Below are 24,865 nucleotides of genomic sequence, written 5' to 3' on the forward strand. Positions count from 1 at the left end.
GGCCAATGCAGAGAATGAGCATTATCCTACTTCCATTTCATCATCCAGTGAATCCTTACACTCAGCTCATATAATCACAGAATCATTTAGGTTGGAAAAGACCTTTAAGATCATCACGTCCAACCATTGACCCAGGACCGTCAAGTCCATCACTCATCTCCCTGCAAGAAGTTTATGAGCTGGAGGTTACCTTTAGGGTATCTGTTGCATCAATATGCAACTGCCTCGACTTCAGTGAATTCATAGATCAAGGTCTCTCTACTATTTTTGTTAGATAACATAATATTTATTTATATAAATAATATTTATAAATATATATATTAAAGTGATATTTATTTTAAAAGTGATATTTTGTTAGTTAATTATTTAGTCACTTATCTACAGAAACATAGAGTTCCAAGTGTCTTTCCATTGGAGGTAGTAGGCATGTACCTAATTAATGGTTCAGGTCAAACAAATTGAGTGGAAAATGTTTGTAGGCAATGGGAATAACGTACTCAGATTGGCATGCTAATGGCCTTTATCTAGTATGTAAAAAATACTGCTTCTATGTAAAACCATTTTCTAATAATTTCATTCAATCAAGACAAAGGGATTAGTTTTGGTGCTGCTAGTTGCCATCCAGTTCTTACATAAGACAGCAAAAAGAAGTATTCCTGTGGGAGAAGTGGCTATGGTATAAGAAAATAAAACTGGGTGTCAGAAGATACATGTCAGTGCTGGTGACTACTTCCTAAACTGCCAACAAGATTTGCTGGAGGGCCACTTGGGGTGACTTTTAACTTGGTTGAATACAGAACCAAATATTTGGCTTAAGAGGATCTGCCTTTTTCCAGAGGTAATAGTACCATTATACTAACAGCCTATTAACCAGTAGAGAAATTTCTGTTTTGGTGAGTTTCTTTACAGTTCAACAGAGAGCTATGGGTTTACAGTGCAATTTTATTTCTCTTAAAAGTAGCATAATATAAAAACAACAAAAACTGTTGGGTAACTTTGTTTTAAGTACTAAAAAAAAAACCCCAATGAAGTTCTTAATATTGTGAGCCCTTATTTCTCATTTTTACAGTGACTTGTAAGCACTTGGGTTTTGGCACCAGTATATTAATGCAATCAATATCGTCTGCTTGGTCACTTAGTGTTTTTCCTAGCAAGTAAAAAATTATGCCTAATCTCCTATAACCCCTTTTTTTCAAAAGATTCTGATCTTTTTAAGCTGATAATTAAAGATAAAAATCCTTTTGCTGTTTTTACAGCTGGTTGCCATTTATGTCATGCAGATTAACTTCCCTGTCACTTGTAGAGGTAAACCTAATGTCTTTGCCTGTCTTTAATACATGTAACTTTTTTCTGTGTCCTATTTGTATTTCTATATTATGAATGACCAGTTAAAGGTGTTGTCTCTTCATCATAATATTGATAATTTAGTTAAAAAAAATCAAAAGTATATTAATTTAGTTTGTTTAATGTAGATTTCATCTATATTCTATAATAATAATTAAAAAAATATAGTCCAGCTTTCACAGACCTACAGCACACCTCTTCCTGATGAAATATGCACTTCTAAAAAGTGACCAGGTGGAGATTGTACCCCAGCTATGGAATAATGTAATGAGTCTGGCTGGGATGGAATTAAATTTCTTCAGAGCAGCCCACATGGTGCTGTGTTTTGGTTTTATGGCTAAAACAGTGTTGATAACACACCAATGTTTCAGCTGCTGCTAAACAGTGCTTGCACAGGGCCAAGGCTTTTTATTTTTCCCACTTTACCCCAGGGCCAGTAAGCCATAGGTTGGCAAGAGGTTGGGAGGTTGAGCAAGAGTCAAGACGGCTGACCCAAATTGGCCAGGGGGATATCCCATGCAGTGTATCAACATGCTCAGAGGACATAACATCAGAGGAAGAAGTGGGGTGTGTTTGGCTTCTAAGTAGCTGTTGTTCAAAGACTGGCTAGGCATTGATCTGTGGGAACTAGTGAGTGATGTCCTTTCAGTTGTTTTTTTCTCTTTCAGCTATTATGCTGTCTTTATCTCAACCCACAAGTTTTCTTGTGTTTACTTTTGTCATTTTCTCCTGGTGTATTTCTGTTGGGGGTGTGACTGCACAGCAGCTTTATGGGTACTTGGCTGTTGGGCAGGGTCAACACACCACGAAAAGGTAGTGGCTTATTCAATTTTTTTGTGTACTCATAGTGAATTTCTCTTGTTAAATGCCTTGTATTTGATCATTTAGATCCCTGGTTAGAGAATATTTTCCAAGCATAGGCTGATTGAGTACACCAGGTATTGGTCAGTCTCTCCTCCAAAACATACAATTTTTTTTTCCTTTTTTTAACATCCCCCCCCCCATATGCCTCCGCCCCCAAGCAATGACATTTTTAGAGCAACTCATTGTTTTTAGCTTGTTTTGGCTTGGTTTTAATCAGACTCTATTCAACAACAATCTTTTTATTGGACCTGTTGTTTTATTGATTGTGTTTTATGTAATGACAGGTTTAACTTGTGAGTATTTCGGTAAACAGTAAGTAAGAAGACAACAGATCAATGACTGTGCTCTGCAATGTTTGTTGCTGTCAGCTTTATTTGCTGTATTTTAAAATTGGCAAAGGTGTCTTCAATGACACCATATTGTTATGTGCTAGTCATGATGAATAATGACAATAGAATTAAATGTTGAGAATGCCTTTAATCTCTAATTCTATAGCTAGCAGTCGTCGGCCTAACCTCATTACACAATAGTTTCAGAGCATTTTACAATGAATAAGGCAAATTTAAAAACAGTTAAGGTGTCATGCACAAATTTAAATTGGATTCATTAAAACTCTTTCATTGTAGAAATATCATAATGGCTTAACTCAAGGAAATTTGTTGACCTCCCTAGTACTCTGATAAATTTATGCTCTCTAAGAAGCTTTTCACTATTTAGAAAGGTGTATAAAAATAGGGTTTAGATCTTGTTAAAATGCATCTTATTATTTTTCTCATTCATTTCCCCTTAAGCGTTCTCAAAACCCACATGCTATCCAGGACATCTTCAAAAGGCTTTCATTTATTGAAGACTAGATATTCTCCTGAATTTTAAAGAACTTGCTTAGGTTTCAGTATGGAAGCAATATAGAAACAAATAATAATATTCTCACTTCACCTCTCTGACCTGTTTTTTTGTATTGCATGTGATAATGAGATGTTCTTTCTAGACAACCAGATTTAGGTTTTGTCTTCACAATAGAAGTAATTTGAAAAAATCCATCATGGTAAAATTGTAAGAGACTGTTTTCTTGCTTAAGCCTAAGTTAGAAAATTGGATTAAAGGCATCACTATCCTTTATATTTTACCTGAATCTATTAACTCATACAAAAATTCTAAGCTGAGTTGTCTTTACTACTTTTTTCTCCTCACTTATCATATCTTGAGTTAAAATTTAAATGAGTGTTACAAGGAGCTGGGTAGCGTAAGTAACTATAGCAGGGAAACGTTTCTTTCTGTGACCAGTACTTTAGAATAGCTGGGAATACTACTGCATGAGTTGCTCAATATAAAAAAAAAAAAAATTGCTTTGACAGTAACACCTGAAAATTTCAAACCATTTTGCAGCTGAAGGAAAAGCATTATTGTTTTATTTTCAGGATGAAGAAGTATCTGTGTAACATTATTTCTGCACAGACCCATACGTGGCCACTCCACAGTCCTCCCGTTTATCTTGGTCACCTGACAGCTGTCTCAGACTCTCTGCACAGAGTGGGTCAGTGCAGCAATGATGCTTACTCAGGTTTGCATTAGTTATTCGTGCTACAGGAAAATTCAGCCATGTTTTTCTTTCTGATAAACATGTGCCAAGGTCACCATCACTCCATCTTGCATGCCACCATCTTTGCAGTAGTTTAAACGGCACTGCTACAGTTACATATAGAGTCAAACCAAAAAGGAATATATAGGTATATTGATTCCGGCATGAGGTCCAACTATCTGTTGTAGACTCACTCTTGCATGGCATGCTAAAATAGAGGTGGCCTCCAGCCACAAGACAAGGCTGGAGCTGGACAGAAGTAAACTCTCTGGGTGGATTTTGTAGATACTGGTTCCTGCTGTTTGTCACTGTGAGTGCCCATATAGCTTTTTAGTAGTAAAGAGGAAATACCACCACTGATTTATTGGGGTTTGTTTAGTCTTTCAGTAAGATTCCTGTGGCACAGTGGGAAAACCAACTATATAAAGGTAGACCTGAGGATTTCCTCTTGTGTAAGTAGGACCTAAAGGAGCTCTGTGTGTAGCTTTGTCTTCACTGCATTATCAAAACAGTGCAAGTTACAGCATGTAGCTTATGAATACATTCATTTTTAAATGTGTTGGAAAAGAAAAATTCCCAGTAGCTTCTATGTGTAGTCTTCTTCCTCCTTGACTGTAGCTAACCTAGTAGGTTAAAACTAAAGCATTCATCTAGAATGCTTCCATTAATGGGATCAGAAAAAAATAAATAAAACTGTTCCTTCAGAAGCCTCAATTTAAAGAAGCATTACTTTCCTTTACGGGAAAGAATGTAGAAAAAATGAGATCAAGATTAATTACAAGAAATACAGCAAAACAAATTAAGAATACCTTATGTTTCCTCTTACAAAATTATGCATTTTATTTTTGAAGAATAAACTGTCATAGGGAAAAGCTGTTCAATTCATGTGGTTTAAATCAAATCAGTATCAAAGCAGTTTATTAATTTCTTAATGACATATACTTTCAGGATCAATATCAACAATACAAAACATAAACTACAATACTAGACACTTAAGAAAGGTTAGTAAACAGTTGCAGGTTTCTAAACACCCTTCTAAAATCTCCAAAAGTTCTAGTCACAGACACAAACTCACAGAGCTAGGTGTGCACCAAGCCACCCACAGACTGTGTGGGCCACCAGCAGCCCCATCAGGGGGGCGTGGAGGTTCTCCCATTCTCCATGTGGGACATATGGATGCTCCAGCATTGGGTGAACTCCTGACACTCCTGACAACCCACGAACCCACACAGGGGAAAACCCCCATCCCACGAGAAAGCACACACACCAAGAGGGTCCCTGTGCACCAACCTACGTGGACAGCCCCTAGCTGGGTGCAGGTTCCCCATAGGAGGGTGCCCTGTCCAGGCTGGAGGGAGTTTGCGATGTTGATGTTGTCAGCCACTTCTGGCAATATCAAACCATGTGCAGCTGTTACCCTCTTCTCAGCTCCCTCTCTCTACTTTTACAAATTGATATGTTTCTTTTGCCTTTCTTTTCAATCTGACCTTTGCTTCAGAAGGCTCTAATTCCCTGGTTACTACTACTTACAGCAGGTGGTCATCTTTCCCTCTGGCACAGTGAGTTTAGAACAAATGTCCGCTAAGATAATTCGGGGTATTTCACTCAACAAACATTTGATGTGCTCACATTCCCTTTTTTTAAGCTGTTGCTGTCCATGGCATTTTGCAGTGGGAGAGCCATGTGGTCACCCTTCCAAATCATTATTTAATGGAAGACAGATCTTTGACATCAAGAACTGAATATTACCGTTAACACCTTTCTGTATCATTATGTGGGGAGAAAAAACCAACAAACAAACCAACCCTCTTCGTTTTCCATATTCAACTATTGTCACTCCTTCCTCTGTGGCATTAGGCTCATGAGAAGAACTTCCAGATTCTATCAAAACTCCAACCTAAGGATTTTCAGATCACAAAATGCCCTTCAAATCATGCCAAACCATAAATGGGAAATATTGATAATTGTACTTAAAAACATGCATGTTAAAAGCACAGAGTATAAATCACCATCTCAGAAAAGAAGCTGCATTCCTGTTTATTCAGGATTTTAGAGTCACATATGAAGATACTGTTCTGAAATCTTCACAGTGTTCACAGAAAAAAAATAATCTCTTAGTTTTATGTGTTTCTGGACAAATAGTTACTCCTTGCCTGAATGTCTTGTAATGGCTTTGAACAAATATTTTAATTTGGTATTCAGAGCATGAAAGAAAGTATATCCTCATCAAGAAAAGACAGATTTATGAATTCAGTTTGCATCATGTGAGGCTGACACTTTGCCATGATGATTAGTTTTTAAATTAAGAAAATTTGTTCTTGCAATTAATGAGAATCAGCAGAGAAGTGTGGAAACAAAAAATCTTCATTTGTCTAACATCAGATATTCATTGACTACAGTTTTACTCAGTCACCTTTTAGTACATTTGGAAAGAATTCAAAATCACAAAGATCAACCAGCTTTAGCTTGATGCTGCTAGAAGAGCTAAAATGTGTTTAGGCTCTGAATATTAATTACCATGCTGCTTTAAAGGTTACAACAGTCACTTTCTCCCAGGGAGGTCATAGTTCTGATTGAATAAAGGCTTAATTATAGAATATTATAGAATATTGCAGTGAGCTGCAGCAACAAACTAGCAAGTGGGTTATTCTTTCTTTAACAGTCCTAAAAAGATAACAAAGGCATGTGAAAGAGAAAAACACATTTGTTAAAAAAAAATAAATTGAGGCAATTATGGATTAATAGTTTGTTTGTTTTTTTCCCCATTGGTGTAGTATAGAATAAAAGAACATGTAACTGCTATTCTAACTACTGTGCTTGCCATTATTAGAGACTTTTTTATGAGAAGGCTGTATCAAGTGCTATTTAGCAATAAGGATATGATTTGTATTACTGCAAGTGCACCACTTTTTTGAAAAATACAAAGACTCATGAGGCACTTGCTGACATTAAATAGCTATTAATAATTACTAAATAAGTATGAAAAAGATTCTTTTGGGTGCAAGGTAATACATTCCATTAAGTCATGCCTGACTTTGCATGCAGGAATCGATGCCACCATAACATAGGCCATATAGCATTCTATATTTAGAGTTTAGTCCTTATGTGATCTTGCTTCTAAACCTCGAGGCTGGGTTTTGCATCTCATTGTAGGAATTTTACCATAGAAAATATTAGGATGAAATTCTGACAGGTGAATGTCCTGCACCTCTGAATTCTTCATTTCTTTTCCCTTCTCTTCTGCTTCCCCCATATTGTGAATCTCTTCCACTCTGTGAATTTTCATTCTTCCTATCACTGAAAAAATAACTATAGCCAGTGCAAAGATCTGTTCCCCTTTGCCAAAGCAGTCGAAATGTACTGCAAGGCTTTTTTCTTTCCCTAGGGACCCCAGGCTTCCCTTGCAGTCCTTACGAGGAGCATGAAGGTCTTGTCACAGTAGGCTAAAGTGGCTCAAGATTACAGACCCTCTCATCTCAAACTGCACCAGGACTCCAGATCTCCTGAGTCCTGGGGCCCTCTTCTGGCAAATTAATCTGAACTGGTAATTAGCTTGGAGACACCAGCCAAGTGATTTTCGTGTTTTGTCTTGATAAGCAGCTGTCAGTGGTGCCTAAATCAGTAACGTCTATCTGAAAACTTGGTATGATGTAAGGTATTTCTAATAGACTTCTGACTTCCAGTTGTCTGAGAGAAAAAGGTCTGTGGGACTTAAAAAGAAGAGTGTTAGTACATGGCTCAATGTGGTGATTTGGATTTAGCACAAAGTCTTAAGGGTGAGTGATAGGCAGCACAGATAACTGCAATGTTTCACTTTAGCTGGTTTCAGAAAAACAAAATTAATCTCAGTCCTAGTCTTTCAGTCATTTTGGTTTTAGTTGCAAGACAAGCAGCAAACGTGTCATGCTTTGTTTCTAAAATCTGATAACTATAGTACAGGAACAAAAAATAACAGTGCAGATTTCCCTGCAGTTTCCAAGGAAAGAGACAAAACTTGATTTGTTCAGATAAAATCTCCCTACCAAAGGCTGAATTCCTGAGGATTTACCTGCTATCTTCTTAATAAATATCCTCTGTGAAATTGGAGAGTATTTTTTCCCTATGTTTTTCCCTGTTCCTTTTAGTACTTTCTTCATCCTTCTTTTTCTGTTTCTGAGTATGTCTCTCCATAACACAAGTACAATGATTCAAAAGGCTATGCTTTAGAACAATTTCAGTCCATGGTAAGAAACATTTAAATTAATTTGTTAGGAAAAACAATCCAAAGCCGAACAGTGTACAGAATGAATTCCACTGCCTGCACTGGAGACATTTAGCTAGGACCATGACCTTTAAAAAAGACAAGAAAAAAAAATAAATCCCAGAAGATGAAAAGAGGGGGAGATGTGTTTTGAATATATGCATACCCTGTAGTTAACTCTGTATCTGGTGAACTAAAATTATCTTTTTTACCTTATAGGCTTTTTAAGTACTGGGGACCAAGCTGCAAAAGGCAACTATGGATTGCTTGACCAAATCCAAGCTTTGCGTTGGATTGAAGAAAATATTGGATCTTTTGGAGGAGACCCAAAAAGAGTTACTATTTTTGGATCTGGGGCAGGAGCTTCCTGTGTCAGTCTCCTGACGCTCTCTCACTATTCAGAAGGTAACAATCTTCCGAGCAAAGCACTTTTTTTTTAAAAAAAAAAAAACCCAAACAACATTATAGTGTAACAAAAATGGCTGTATCAGGCAGGCTGAATTAGAATTACATGAGGTCTGTAATTTTTGTAAAATACCTACTAGCTCGTACTCTGGATTTTTATTAGTTAACATAAATATTTTTATATGAAAACATTAAATGCTGTTATAGCAGAAATTTCATGCAACAAATGCTATGGGCAGTATACTTTTTCTAGCTTTATTAACAGTCTCCACTGGCTCTTCTACCAAAGAATTTTCCCTAAATGAAATTGGAAAACGGCAGTGACCTTTTTTATTTTTTACACACTCTTGTCTGTACTCCGCACATATATTGAGATGCTTTCCTTATCTAATAACAACATATTTTAACCTTCTTAAAAAACTTATTTAACTCCCCACAAGCACCGTATGATCCCACACAGAGTTCTTAAAATTTTGGTAAGTGTTTGAACTGTGGGATTAACTACCCTCAAGATCTCACCCCCCAAAAAAACCCCAACAAACCCAAGAATGTACAGCACCAGTACTGAACCAGAAGTACTCCCAGTGATAAGGCAAAATCTGCAAACAGTTTATAAAAGAAGACAAGACCAAAATATCTATTGTATTTATAAGTCCATGCTACTTCTATTACATTAAAACAATCTGAAATCTATGAGACAATGCTAAGCCCTAGTGAGCAGTTGTAGCAGAGTGGCTGGTAAACACACCCTATTTGGAAATACATAGAATTATGCCTGACAGTTCAGTCTAATTATACAAATAGGGTGCAGTGAATAACTGTTGAGTAAACCATGCCAAAACCAAGCAGATGGAACCATGAAAAACTTAACTAATCCCATCACTAAAATTTTGTAGTGTGTACAGTAAGTAATCATCACAAAGGTATATCAACCACAGCCACTTTTTTCCCTAAATGCTTCAAGGTCTCTAAATGTTTTTGTAGCTGTTGTTGTCTTGACAGTAGAAATCATATATAGAAGAGACCCAGGCATTTTATTTTGAGTATAAAATAGGCCATTTTACTGATCTTACCAGGAAGAAACAGATGGAGCAGATTCACCAGTAAGCTCCAGTTGCTTCTCCGTGCCCTGACAAAGTAGCTCTTCAGACTGGGTCTGTCATCTCACTTTATATTAGTACCTATAAAACAACCACAAGGAACTATTGCATCTCATCTTAATGTCTTCCCAGAAATGTAAATGTATTTTAATTCAACATATAGGCAGTGCTAACACACATACACACACACACACAAATAATAAAAAAAATAGGATGGTTAAAGAAAAAATTATGTCACAGTAGAACTCAAGCCTATTAAATTGATTTTAGCAGAGCAGATTTTTTCAAATTATATGATGCATGGCTTCTCTGAAGGAAATGAGAGTGTGTAATTTTCATTTGACCTTTAAACCACTGAAGAGTGCATTTATGAGAGTCATTTACATGGTGAAGAGGATATGATTGCTTGTAGCTGCCACTCCTTTAAAGAAATTTTACAGGACCACCACTGTGCTAAAGCCAGCAAACTTCCATTAAAGGTGCAAGAGAACTGCAGTACGAGTTTCATTCTTGAAACGATAACCTGAAACCTTCATGTTTTATGTGTGTGAGCATCAAGAACAAGAGAAATTTTAATTAGTAGCCTATTAGAGATACAATAAAAAGGGAGGAGTGATTAGAATATATGGAAATTGAATTGAAATTTAGGTATATGCATCTGTTACTTATTATATAATCAAAGCTTTCTTTGCTTAATGAAAGCTGATTTTTTTTTGTAATTAAAAAAAAAAATATAATTGGATTTGCATTTAAACAATTTACACCTGCAGGTTTGTTCCAAAAGGCAATCATACAGAGTGGAACAGCCCTGTCCAGCTGGGCAGTGAACTATCAGCCTGCCAAGTACACTCGGATATTGGCAGATAAAGTGGGCTGCGACATGCTGGATACCACTGATTTGGTTGAATGTCTTCGGAATAAGAATTACAAAGAACTCATTCAACAGACCATCACTCCAGCCACGTACCACATTGCCTTTGGGCCTGTGATAGATGGAGATGTGATTCCAGATGACCCTCAGATTCTCATGGAGCAAGGGGAATTCCTTAACTATGATATAATGCTGGGTGTGAATCAAGGGGAAGGTTTAAAATTTGTGGATGGCATTGTAGACAATGAAGATGGTGTTTCCCCCAATGATTTTGACTTTTCTGTCTCCAATTTTGTGGACAATCTATATGGTTATCCAGAAGGGAAAGATACACTGCGAGAGACCATTAAATTCATGTACACAGACTGGGCAGACAAAGAAAACCCTGAAACAAGACGGAAGACCTTGGTTGCTCTTTTTACAGACCATCAGTGGGTTGCTCCTGCTGTTGCTACTGCTGACCTGCATGCCCAGTATGGATCTCCAACATATTTCTATGCATTTTATCACCATTGCCAAAGTGAAATGAAACCCAGCTGGGCTGATTCAGCTCATGGTGATGAAGTCCCTTATGTGTTTGGGATTCCCATGATTGGCCCCACGGAGCTGTTCAACTGTAACTTTTCCAAGAATGATGTCATGCTCAGCGCAGTGGTTATGACGTACTGGACTAACTTTGCCAAAACTGGGTAAGTTTGACTCCCAGCACTCCTTTTTGTTGGTAGCCTACTTATAAAATAGTCAGTATCCTATTGCAGTGGCTTCAAACCCTGATCTTGCAGTAGTATTATAACACTGTCTGCCTAAGACAGAAAGTAACTGGGTCTTATTCATATTTAATAGATTTCTAATTGGTGTGTTCCCTCAAACTATTTTCTTTCAGTAGCTCAGTAATAATAATAATGCACTGTATTTTTTATTCAAAAAATAGGGCAATTACTAAGATAAAGCATGCCTCAGAGAAAAGGCAGCTCACCAAGATACTGAAAAATCAGAGGCAACGTCTGCTACTTGAAGAAGGAACTGTCAGGCCTATAGCACTTATCTGCTGCAAAAGAAAGGAAGTTCTTGTTTTTAGCGACCTTCACATGGATGGGGACTCAGGGAGGAATTGGAACAGAAGGGAAGACACTGGAAAGATTTTTCCCTCTGAGGGCTATAATGTCAATAATAAGTACTTGACTGGAATGAAGAAGAGACTCAGATATAAATTTTGCTTTGAGGAGGTTAAAAACTTAAATTAATTCTGGTTACAAAACAAAATGAAGATATCAATTTTTTGCTGAAACAGAGTTGTAAACATCAAGGAAAGAACCCTCAAAGCAGCTTAATCTGCAAGTGCTATTAATAATTTCTGTCCTCTTCTTATAGCATTCCTTTAAAGAGTATTGCAGTGTTTTACTTGAGTAGCAAGGGCTTTTTTGTTAACCTTGAGTCTTTGGTATGAATTAAAACAAAGATACTTGTGGCACAAAGGGGCTGTAAATCTTTCCAATGAATCTTTAATGGCAAGATTGAGCTCTGGAAACTGCAGCTTTACTGCACTGCAGTGAATGGTATGCAGCCATATAAGAAAAAAAAAATCAGTGATATCTAGTGTGAAACACTCAGAGGCTTCAGCAGCTCTTGCAGCCTTTAATGAATCCAAATGACGTTCAAGGAAGACAGATTTTGCAGTCTTAACAAGAACCTCAAGCGTGATTCGAGTAAAAAACAATCAAATGCTTCAGGTCAATTTATAAGGCAAAAAGAAAGCTTTTGTTGCACTGCACTTTAGAAAAAAAGGTACTTTTACATGCAAAATCTCACAGTACTGCAACAATCGTGAATGAACTGTGGAATATTTAGATATGTATTTGGCAACAAACAGACATCAGTACTGGGATGGGCAAACTTCAGGATGAAAGCTTGGTTTATGGACAGAGAATCCACATGCTGGCTGTACCACACACTGAGAAAGATGATTATACTATCAGTCTGTCTTTATTCTTATAGATGAAGTGCCACATATGCATAGAAGACTACATCAGTGCAATTATTATGGTGATGCAAGATCTCTACAGTCTCACTATCATTTACAATTACTTTATGACTATTCCCTGTAAAATAAGAAGTCATATTTAAGCAATTTTCTGAAGCCGAGAGAAGCTTCTCACAGTCCCAGCTGCCACCATTACTTGTAATTGCAAGCACTTTCCAGCTGTTGCTGCTTGAAAGCTAATTTCAGCAGGCTATACATGCCACCACCCAGTTCTCTGGTTATGAAGCCATTGTCGTACTACACCTAAAGGCACAACAGGTGCTTTGGGAGAGCTCCTAGACATTTCAGAAGCTTCACCATTCCTAATAAGCCAGGAGTGAGGTCTATCTTCTACTACGAATTTGCCCATTTATAGACAGTCTGAAAGATGTGTTATTGAAAATGACCTCTAGCTGTAAAATCTCAGTTTGTGCAAGGAAAGGAAAAGAGCAACACAAGATGCTTTACCATGCTGGTTTTTTTCTTGATTGTAGCAGCAATGATGAATTGTTCTGGATAGTACAAAAGGATACTTGGAGGAAAATAATATTTTAATTTTATATTTACTATACACCTCTGATGCCTCCAGTAGAAAAGGGAAGGTTGTAGCACCTCAAGCCTAGAGCAACAGGGGACATCTGGGGTAACCATTCTCCTTTCTACTCTCCCACATGCAATCTGAAATCCATATGCCCACTCATGTCCTCCAACGCTCAGAAAGATTGGTACGGTTCAAGACTGTTGTTGGGAGCTTTGTTTTGGGTTTTTTTCCCACCTTTTCTTAAATTAATCATTTCCCATCCTTATTCTGACAGAACTTGGCTTGCTTTGTTTTTGTACCCATGGCAACACATATGAAAAATCTGTTAAATGTAAGATTTCATTATTCCACATTTCCCTGTAGGTGAGCCTTGAACGTTAAAACTGCAGATTTATTTATTTAATTTTAATGTCTTTGAGACTTTTCCAGTCTTGATGACTCTCCTATAGAGATTGCATCCAGATACTTACTGTATAATTACTGCTCAGGTGGTGCATTCTGATGGACTGTGCTGGGCTTTCAACTGACATGCCACCTGCTGCTGAAAAACCCACATTGTTTAATGGGCCTACTGCCAAGGCTGGGCCTGAAGGGCAGGTCAGTCTTGTAAAGTCACTGGGTGTCAAAGGCACAGCCCAAGGCACAGTGCTTTTATTGTGTTTTACTTTGAAGTCAGTTACTGACGCTAGCAAATAGGAGGTGACAGAGTGTTTACAGGCAAATGGATCGTGCTTGAAATGAATATGTGGAAGCTGCATTTTACTAATCCTCCATTTTCTACCTTGCTATGACTTCTTCCTTTCCTTCCTTTCCTTCCTTTCCTTCCTTTCCTTCCTTTGTTCAGTCATTTTGGCCTTTTCAAAACTATATTTCCAACATGCCTCAAAAATAGAAAAGCAATTTGTTATGGAGTAGGTATGAGGAACTACATTTGTGATACAAAAATGACATGAAAATTCAGCTATTGATTTCACTGTGTGCAAAACCGTATGTGAAAGCTTCATTAAGAGGTGCACTTAAAGCTTCAGTCTGCTGCCAGTAGTACTATCCTAACTGTAATGGTAATTTTATATGCTCAAATGTTCTGTTAGTTAGGGCCACATTACATCCTTCACAGATACATCAGCAGGAGAAGAGGGAATGATATGAGGGGACATGCGCCAGTCCTTGATAGACACTCTGCCAGCTACTGTTATGAAGAAGGATTTGAAGTTTCAGGGAGTAGATAGAAAGCCATGCTCCCCTTAGAGGAATCTATTGAGTTTCTAAAAATTACCCTCTTTTAAGGAGTTACAGTACTCTATTTTTGGTCCTATTCAGTCAGCTTTACCTAGGTTAGTGATGGGAAATATAAAGGCTTAAAGGATATATCCTTGTTTTCTTTGTAATCCAGAGAAATACGCCCAAATTATTTTATTACTGTTGATTCTGAAGCAAAAAACCTGAGTTATTAAGGATGTCTGTGTTTAGAATTTGGTTTGGCTCTCTAATGGAAGACACAATTAAACTCACAAAGATTAAAAAGTATTTTCTGTTCTCTTTGAACTCCTTTATAAGGCTGTTGCATTTCTTTTTGATGTTTTTGTCTGAAGAAATAACTGTCTCCAAAGGCCAATCTGTGTTAGTCAAACAAAACAGTGTACTTATGGTTTGCTTTCCTTAATAGTTAAAATAGCTGGCTGGGAGTGTGGCAACAGTGGGATCTGGTGATAAGTGAAGAAAGGCTGAAAGGGAAAATATTGTTTTGTACCATTGCTTCAGGTAGGAATGGCTGTACCATTAGTAATATTGTAATAACATGAAAAATCAGTGGAAGCATGAAGAAATGCCACACTTCCCCCTCCCCCCCCCCCCCCTTTTTTTTTTGTCCCCATATGGAGAAAAGAGGACTGCTGAAAGAAAAGAAATGATCAAGGGGCCTTTCAGTATCCCGGGGACAGACTCAGTATGTAGCTGTTAAGACATTTTGCTCTCCAACGATGTTAGAGAATTACGCAAAAGAATAAAACACTTTAAGTGTAAGTGTGTTAATATAACAGTTCCATTGCCTTGAGTGACAGTTAATGCTGTTGTAGAAGTAGTTAAAAGATAAATGGGATTTCAATATGTTATATGGAATTCAGGATAAGAGAAAACTTCTTAAGATCATTCTTCCCATGCCATTATCACCAGATAGGAAATACTCAGTCCCCCTGTAGGTCAGCTACTAATTCATCCTGTGAACAGCAATGTCTGTTGCTCTTCAGTCAGCATCCATTGCAGATGCACGTACTTTATATCACCTGAGGGAAAAAAAAAATAATCAATGCTTTGGATGTACATTTGTAGCCCATGAGGAGTGAATTGAATGACAATAAACAGCAACATGTTAAATTGAGCAAAATCAGTGCAGACTGAAAGTGGGGGAAAAAGTGATAGGTAAAATCAGATGATTCTGCAGATTAATAAAAAAAATACCTTAGCTAAGACAAGAAAGACCACCATATGGTCTTCTAACATATGGGAGGCAAGTTCAGGCATTTCATGATGGGGGCATTTTTTGGTGGAGAAGCTGTTTAAATTGAATTCTAAAGGTGGTGAAAAATAATCAGAGTGAAATGAGCAACAATAATTATCAATTTTGTTTCAGTACTATAAGGAGAAAAAAAAAAAAAAAGCCTCCCTGCCAACTAGTAGGATTGGGAAACAAGTTATCTAGTCCCTATGAGAGCCATTACTGGAAGAAGTACAGAACTGAAAATTTATTATTCAGATTATATTTTTATTACCACAATCACAGTGGGTTTTTAAAGGAAGGTTTCTTAGCAGCCTTTTGTTCTGTGATTACACACTTGAGCCTCAAGAATATCCAGAAACACAAAGGTGATGTGAAATGCTAAAAAATGCAAAAAACAATTTGTAGTTAAATTAACAGACCAAAAGGTTTGTCAAACAGCTGATTTGTTAGGAGAAATTATTTTATGCACATCTACGCTTTATGCCTACCTGTAATACTGAAAAAGTGTTCATAATAAGAGAAGCTGCCCAACTACCTAAGAAAAAGAGTTAAAATGTAGTAAGTTGTAACTTTATGATTTTATGAATTGTCTTCAGTGTATGTAGGAGAACGGTGTAGGAAAATAAAAGTCCTCTTAAGTATATCCACTGAATATTCTTAGTAAATTATCATTAGTCTGTAAAACCAAGATACATGCATTATTAGAGCCTCTATTCAGGACTGGACTTAATTATTCCATTTTCCTATGAAAAACAAACCCCCCACTATTTAGATGCCTATCCTCCAAATTGAGAGAGAATGTTCAGACCACTTATTCAGTTAAGTGATCAACCCTAGAGCTGATGCCAATGGTAAAGTTCTGATACCCTCAGCCAAAAAATTACTTGTCTATATGGCTGATTTTTTTTTCTTTTCCTAGTTTCAATGGACGGCTTTATGCCTACATTAAGCCGTGTAAACAAATCCTGAAATACAAGACTAGTCTCATGTAATGTAATTTTCTCTCTTGTTGTTTGGTGGAGGTGGCAGCATAACTGGCTATTCCTGATAGATAAAGTTAAAAAGACAGAGGTAGAGAATGGAAAAGAGGGAAAGACAAGGGAGGTTGATATTTACTTGTTCTGTAGGCTGTTTGTAGGGGTAGAGAATGCAAATTAAAAAAAAATATTTAGTTGCTAAAATCATCTTCTGCTGTGATTTTTATAGGGCCATTAAAAAAAGAAAGAATAAAAAAAAAAGTGCATGTCCCACTTGGCTCATTGAAATCAGCTCTCAGCTTTTTCATCTCCTGTGCTGCACATCAAGTACAACTTGTTTACTTGAGCTAGCTCAATTTATGCTTTCTGTAGGACCCTTCCCAGTGTCTTTTGTGCTGCAAGTCAGAACAGCAAGTGGGGACAACACAAGATGGGTTTTGTGCTGTAACTCTTGAAGGATTTTGAGTTTCAGACAAGTTTTGCATTTTGATAATCTTGCTGATTTTTAATTTGATTTGGAATTCATGTGAAGAGCCTCAAACTACCGTAAGAGTAGATCTATTGAAATGGGCCAATATCTTCTCTGGATCTGCCAAATCTTTCAGGCTGTTCTTTAAGAACTAAAAGACATACTTTTATTTCCTTCTTGAATGTGTGTTAGAATCCCTCAAAGTAGCAGCATACATCTTCTGTTTTACTGCTTGGAAGTGGACATTACTCCTCTAGCTTCAATTAGGATGAACAATTGCTTAGCAATTATCTTTTTGCTCAGAATTAACACAATCTGTCTATCACTACAGAAAATTAAAAATGATAGATAGATAGATAGATAGATAGATAGATAGATAGATAGATAGATAGATAGATAGATAGATAGATAGATAGGTAGATAGATAGATAGATAAATAGCCACAGTTCTAGAACCCCTAGTTTATATCTTGTTGAGAGGGAAAAGATTTGATACAATACAATATAAAAAACCCACACCAAACCACCCCCAAACACCTAAAACCACAAATGGAAGTAAACCTAAGTATGAAAATTATATAGAAAAAGAATTCTTCCTTTCACTTAAGATAAGACAATTTTTTTCAGGTAGATAGATGAATACAGGAATTACAAGATTATTAAAGTCAAATTACCAGTCTGGGTTAAGAACTAAGGAACAGCTCTTTATGAACAGCAAAGGAATGCTTAAGTAGGCAATCTTGTTCATGAGCTTTTGAAAATGGAAAACCAAAAAACCTAAGAGGCTTCAAAATCTGTAGCAGTGGATCTTGTTATTCCCGTAACATACATAAGAGTATGTTGAAAAAAAAAAAGGAAAATATTAGAATCGTTTTCACAGGAAATAAATCAATGCATATGGGAATGGAAAGGATAATGGAAAGTTCTGAGAGTGATGCACAGAAAATAAATCATGTACTCTCAATATAATATATCATAAAATCCCAGAAAATACTTTTTGCTGCAAAAGGAGATTCAAACTAATACACAGCAGAATATTAAATTCAGTATTAGCAATTTTAAATTTCTGCATTTTTTCATGCCAGAAGAAGGCATATTTATGTAAAGTTTACAGACATTAACCACATTTAAATGCTTTTTTTTTTTTTTTTTGCCATTGGTTTGTCTTTATTCTGAACCTATAAGGCGAAAAGAAAAAAGAATAGATGGGAAAAACATAAGTTCAGTTAAATATTTGGGTTACCAATTCTGAAATTATCTCTGATTAGTATTATACTCTGATCTCTACTACTACTATAACTTAACTATTTTAAAACTTGTTATGTCAGCTAATATATTTCTCATCCCTACAAACTGGGACAGAATTAAGGCTTACTGTCCTACAGCCATTATACATAGTTATTTAATAGCAATAAGCACATGGAACTTGCTAATAGTAATCTCCTAATGCAAATGAATAAAAGATTTGCAACATACAAATACTTCAAAGACTTCTCCCTAAAGTAGATATTTGAATGAAGGGGGACTAATAGTTCATTAAAGCAACGCTAAGAGAAATAGTTCCCAGTTTACATGTATTTAGCATTGCTGCTTCATGTTTTAAAGTTTTTTATTAATATACACATCTAGTATAAATTCTTATGGTCACATGGACTTCCATAATTGCCATAGAGATTAGATGCTCATATATACTACTTACAGCAGTGGAAGTAGTGGTACTTTAAATGAGAAACTTAATGTTAAACCTTTAGAAGAGCTGAACCTACACCTTTACTATAAGGAAAGGTAGTTAGTACCTCTCTGTGACAGCTTTGGTGTATGATACTGAATCACAGAACTTCAGATGAGTTTTCAGGAGCTGAAAAACAACCCTTTCTCCATTTTCATTTAAAAAAGTATTATACGATCTGAGACACACTGTACAGTAAGTAATTTTTCTTTTGTTTATTTCTAAATACCTGTTGTTTAGGGAGGGTTATTTAGCTTGCATTTTTAGGTTATGTCAATTATCAGATGAACCATTAACTAAAGGATGGAAAGACATTTGGGTTTTGCTTTTGTTTTTGTTTTTTTAATGACTACAATGTTGCCTGGTTTTGTTTTTGTAGAGATCCAAACCAGCCTGTTCCACAGGACACAAAGTTCATCCACACAAAACCCAACCGCTTTGAAGAAGTAGCCTGGTCCAAATACAATCCTAAAGACCAGCTTTATCTGCATATTGGCCTGAAACCCCGAGTTCGTGATCACTACCGAGCCACAAAAGTCGCTTTCTGGTTGGAGCTCGTACCGCACCTTCACAATCTGAACGAAATATTTCAGTATGTTTCCACAACAACTAAAGTTCCTCCTCCTGACATGACATCGTTTCCTTATGTGACACGACGTTCTCCTGGTAAATTGTGGCCAGCCACCAAACGCCCAGCAATGACACCTGCCAACAATCCCAAACATTCAAAAGACACTCATAAAACATCTCCGGAGGATACAACAGTTCTGATAGAAAACAAGCGAGATTATTCCACAGAGCTGAGTGTCACCATTGCTGTGGGGGCATCCTTGCTGTTCCTCAATATTTTAGCTTTTGCTGCATTATATTACAAGAAGGACAAGCGACGTCACGAGACTCACAGGCGCCCTAGCCCCCAGAGGAACACAACCAACGATATAGCACACATACAAAATGAAGAAATTATGTCATTGCAGATGAAACAGCTAGAACATGACCATGAGTGTGAATCGCTGCAGGCCCATGACACACTGAGACTAACCTGTCCACCTGACTACACGCTCACTTTGAGAAGGTCCCCAGATGACATCCCGCTAATGACACCCAACACCATAACCATGATTCCAAATACATTAACAGGAATGCAGCCTTTGCATACTTTCAACACCTTCAGTGGAGGACAAAACAGTACAAATTTGCCCCATGGACATTCGACCACTAGGGTATAGCTCAGCCCTTCCCCCTCTACCCTCACAAGCCACTTGGAAGAAAGAAAAACAAACAAAAAAACAAAAAAAAAAAAAAAAGAAGAGGAAAAAGTTATAATACCATCCATTGAACACCTTGTCAAAATCTAAAGTAAAAACAAGTAAAAGAGAAGGACAGTCATTATTTTCTTACTGATCCTTCCCACAGAAACTCACTGATGTTAAAGATCAGCCACAAACCCTGTGAAATGTGAAAAGTGTACATTGCTGTTGCGATACTGCTTTAAGATCTCAGCCACTTTGATTGAAATTTGAGGCCAGAAGAAGTCACTTAAAATGGTGTTTTGAGTGTAACAAGCAAAGCAGAGTCTTCTGGAACACAGAGCCAGTGACTGTACAGGTGTTTTGTTTTGTTTTGTTTTTAAATAAATAAAATAATAAAAAAATTCTTTATGTGCCATACCATGAATGGCCCTTGTTAAAACAAAGACATCACCACGGGCTTTTACCCAGCATATGAAGCTGTAATCCAGATGGGGGAAATAGAATTTTATTATTAAAAAAAAAAATGAAAAAAAAAGAGGAGGACTGACTATGCAGTAAAATACGTATAGTTCTGTGCAAAGAGATGAATTGCCAGCCTGAACTATATTTAAAGAAACTTTGTAAAAATGTACATAGCTGTGAGTTTAAAAACAAACAAAAAAGAAGCAGCTTTTATTGATGTTTTCAGTTTGAAAAGAGCTTTTAGAAAGATTGTGCATTCGGTTGTGACCTATGTGTATATACGTTAGTCATATCACCTCTGTTTCCTCCAAGACCAAAGGAGGAATTTCTTCTTAATTACTAGTGGTAAACAAAAAACATGACTTTTTTCTAACATGTTTCATTTATATGAGGCCATGGTGTCATGCAGAGGATACAGTTGTCTGTGTGACCTGTGCATTTTCTCTTACAGGTTACACTAGTGCATGTTAAAGTATTCATAGGAGGTTGTTGTTCTTTTCTGAAACTTTTTTTTCTATAATTTAATTTTGTGTTAGCCTTTGTTAAATTGCAACACAGCAATGGATTGGAAAATTGAGAAAAAAAAAAACCACAAAAGAAAATAATTACTATTTTAAGCTTGTTGAACTGAACCAAGAAACATGAATAATATGTATTCAGAGTCCAGTTTGTAGTTCTTGATTATTGTGATACATTAGGAAGAGTTTTGTGCCCTGACAAAAGCAAAGAAAGCCTGTGTTTTGATCAGCCTTTTCTGAGGAAAACTAGCTCTATATTCACCAGCAGTTGCAGCAGAATCTCAGCTGAGAAAGCACCTTCTTAGCTTTGCTAAATGAAATAAAACCACAATTTGAAAGTGGAGAAATGGTGGGTTGGTTGGCTGGCTGTTTTTTAAAGTGTTCAAAAATGATCAGTGTGTAAAGAGCTTCTCTGTCGAGTATCCTGTTTTGTGCTTGAGAGCGTACTAGTCAGAAATATTTTTTTTGCTGATTTATTACACAGCAGTCCCATAGTCAGTGAACATTATGGGGAAAGAAGCAGAGATGTTTAGTGTTCTGCATCTGAATAAAGCTGAAAATCCCAGAAAGCATCACTCTCAGGAAGGGCAAAATTCTTAGCTGTTTATTCCCTTCTTCCCTTCCTTCACTAAGAAATCAGGGGCTAAGCAGAGCTATCAAACAAAGGAACTGAACAGTTTGATTCGAACAGCTGATTTGAATGTGAAAATCTAGAAATAAGTTCTCGCAGATGAAGATTGCTTTCTATTTTGTCTTTGAAAGTTACTCCATCATTGAGACATAGTAACCAAAGATATTTGAACAAATTGGTCTGCACTTGAACATGATTATCCCAGATGTATTTTCTATTATTAATTCACAACTAAGCTGCATCAATATCATATGTCCCATAAGTATCTAACACAAGATGCCTTGTACCTCTTCTTGTTTTCTATGCTTTTTGTTTTCTAATAAAATGTCTTGGAATAGTCACCCCTACAAATAAAATCAAAGACAAGGTGATTCACTGAGGTCTATTCATCTGGACAACCCCTTGTTGTAGCAGACAGTAAAACTGATTCTGAAGGAAAAAATAAAAGGAAAGTTAATGACATGGTTAAAAATGCAACAGGTGGCTAATACAATCCTTTATCTGTAATAAATGTGTTATAGACCTGACCTGGATGCTCAGGCTGGAATGTGATGAAGTACAACTAGTAGCAAATGGAAAGCTGTTTTTTGGTTTTTTTCACTGATCCATCACATAATATTGATTAATGCTGACTCTATACCAGGCCATTTCCACCACCTATGTAATGCCTCAGCTGAGATGCAGCAGTTCATAAGTCTTAAAAAAAAAAAGTTTTAAAAAAAAAAAGAAAAAAAGAAAAAAAGTAAAAAAAGGTAATGATGCTTGGCATCATAATCAGTTGGGTATGTTTGTAATGTGAATTACAGTATTTGTTTAGTACTTCCAATTGTCTTCTGCTAGCAATATGTACAGTACTGTGTCAGGCTTGTGACATTTGGGTAAAAAAAGAAGTTCCTGTAAGTGGATGATTTTAGCTTTTAAAAGTAATTGCAATCAAGTTGATTTAATAATTTGATACATCTGGACTGATGTATGATTTATAGAGGGAACAGATTTATAGGGTCTTCATAGAATTCTATAATAATTATATCAAAATATACTTTGCAAACTGTAAAAGAAAAACAAAAGTACTTTCCCGGGCTTATATTCTTGACCTTAAGAGGCACACAGGGTTTAATGGTTTCTTCTGTTATTGGTTTGCAATTTTTTTGTTTTTCGCCTTAAGTAATGATAGAAGATATATATGGCTGGACACATATGTATAAACTTTTCAGCAGCATTTTTAATAATAAAATATCACAGTATTTTCTAATGCTTTGTGCAAAGAACTACGTGTTCATCCTTTTGTGTAGAAAGTCTTTCAGAGGTGTGTTTTCTGCCCCATCTCCATTTCATTATCTAATGTAAGCAATGCCTTGATACACAGTACAAAGATATTAAAGTAACAGAGGTTGCACTTTTGAGTTAGCATTGAGTTTTCATGGTTTTTGTAGTTCTATAAGCCTGCCAGTAAAAGGAAAGAAACTCAGACATTGAAGATATAAGAGAATAAGCTCCATATATTTATTACTTGTATGCACTGCAACTCCCATTGAAGCAAGGGTTTAATTGTTTTGTCAGTATTTTCTGTAGCACTGAAAAAAAGCTTAGGTAAGCAGCTTCCCATATTAATGTATAGCTTAGCAGCTGAGAAATGTATCTTCCAAATTAGGGATCAAAAAAATTTAGATAAATCTAATAAATCCAGCCTCCACAAGTAAATATACTTTCATTTTGTATTTAAAATTTAGATAAACAATGACTTTTGTTAGAAAAAAATATGTAAGAGTAGCAACATGAGTTACTCGTATATATTTAAGGGATTTACATATACTGCAGGTATGTTAATATCATTCCTCCTTCAAAAGCTGAGTAAGTAAGTATATTTTCTTCTTTTATGGTCTTAAATTCCATCTATCAACCAGGTTTCCTTTCACTGGAAAGGTACATAGATATTTTAGTAATTTGAGCTGGGTATTGTTTGCTTTCTGTAACTATTCTGCTGAATAGAGGTACTAACAATAATGTTTGATGAATTTTGAGCATATTATTGAAGAGTATTTGCAAAAAGCAAATTCTGAATGATTCATATCAGATTTTTGATATGAATAATCAAGCTTCTGAGATAGAAACTTATTATGTGCCTACTGACCTAATCAAGCAGCTTGAATTTTGAATATTGAATTTGTATATAGAGCTTTTGCAAATAAACTGCAGATTTAGAATTGTTCAAATATGTTTAATTACAGGTACACTCAGAAATTCCACAGCTTGCTCTAAGATAATTCATACAAAAGAAAAGGGGTTACAATTGTATAATTTCTGTGAATTGTTCACCTTAAATTGCTGGGTGAACTCAATAAATTGCCTTCATTTCAGTTAATCAATTGCACATTAAAAAAAAAAGAAAAGCTTCGGAATTGTTCATGCTTACTAAATATTGTGTTGTTTTATTTCTTTACTTTCTGAAATCTGCAGATTAGTATGTTCGTATTTCGACTTCGCTAAGAATATGAAAACTTAATGGTATTTAATATCACATAAAAAAATCATATGAAATAATACCATGGCAATTATGTACTTGTCTCAGATTTGTAGTTTTACATTTGTATTATTTAATTATTGTCAACTGTTTCTCGTATTTTCATCTACAGCTGTTTGACATCACAAACCTCATCAGGCTGAATCCCTCCAGAGGCCATTAGCAACTGGTAAAAACTGGGATTTTCATCCCACTAGAGATTATGATATTATGTATTTAATATCATAATATGTTAAAATGCTTCTCAGCAACTCAAATTAGCAAGATATTGAAGATCAAGATATTAACCTTTTATTAATGAAAATGGAAAATAAGGAAGGGGTTTGGAAATGTGTAACATCTTGTTTGAGCTGTAGCATAATAAATATCATTTCACTTTGGGATGAAGTTTTGATTCAAACCATTCTGTTTGGTGTTCCACTGTGGCCACCAAGGTCCCCACTGTGTCTTCTAAAAGTTATGTTTTAAGTAAGTTATATTTTCTCAGACTTTTATAGCTCACCCAGACTTTTATCCAAAATTTATCCAAATTTTACTGTGGCAGAGAAACCCAGATCACTCAGGGATGACAGAGAAACAATCCAGTCACAAAGTCAAGACCAGCGCAAGAATTTTGTCATAAACCAATTGAACTGCAGCTCTCATGAGACACAGTGGTATTTAAGGAGAATATTAATAATCCAAAAATTCAAAGGTAAAATAAGCATGTAATAAATTAGGTGCATTCTTCCTTTTTTTTTTTTTTTAATGGAAAGTTGACAAATTTCTGCAACACATTTTTCCAACTTTATTTTCCACCCTTCCCCACAAAAAATAACAAAATATTTTCAGCCAGTTCTAGTCAT

The 24,865-nt window shown here is 36.1% G+C and overlaps 1 protein-coding gene across 2 annotated transcripts in view; it reads left to right on the plus strand.

Moving 5' to 3' along the window:
• NLGN4X (neuroligin 4 X-linked) overlaps positions 1 to 24,407 on the plus strand; it is a 188,517-nt gene extending 164,110 nt beyond the window's left edge. The window contains exons 5-8 of one of the 2 annotated variants that reach the window (XR_003558092.2): positions 8,247 to 8,432; positions 10,303 to 11,092; positions 19,015 to 20,243; positions 24,133 to 24,407. Coding sequence is in view for 1 of the 2 variants with exons in the window: in XM_027798686.2 (XP_027654487.1) it covers positions 8,247 to 8,432; positions 10,303 to 11,092; positions 19,015 to 19,864 (1,826 nt within the window). In the remaining variant the exon portion in view is untranslated. Of the gene's footprint in view, positions 1 to 8,246; positions 8,433 to 10,302; positions 11,093 to 19,014; positions 22,752 to 24,132 lie in introns of those variants that run through there. The other variant, XM_027798686.2, reaches the window with a different exon arrangement.
• Positions 24,408 to 24,865: the final 458 nt, after the last annotated feature.

The sequence above is a fragment of the Falco cherrug genome, chromosome 2 (genome assembly GCF_023634085.1).
Source record: "Falco cherrug isolate bFalChe1 chromosome 2, bFalChe1.pri, whole genome shotgun sequence".
NCBI classification, from domain to species: domain Eukaryota; kingdom Metazoa; phylum Chordata; class Aves; order Falconiformes; family Falconidae; genus Falco; species Falco cherrug.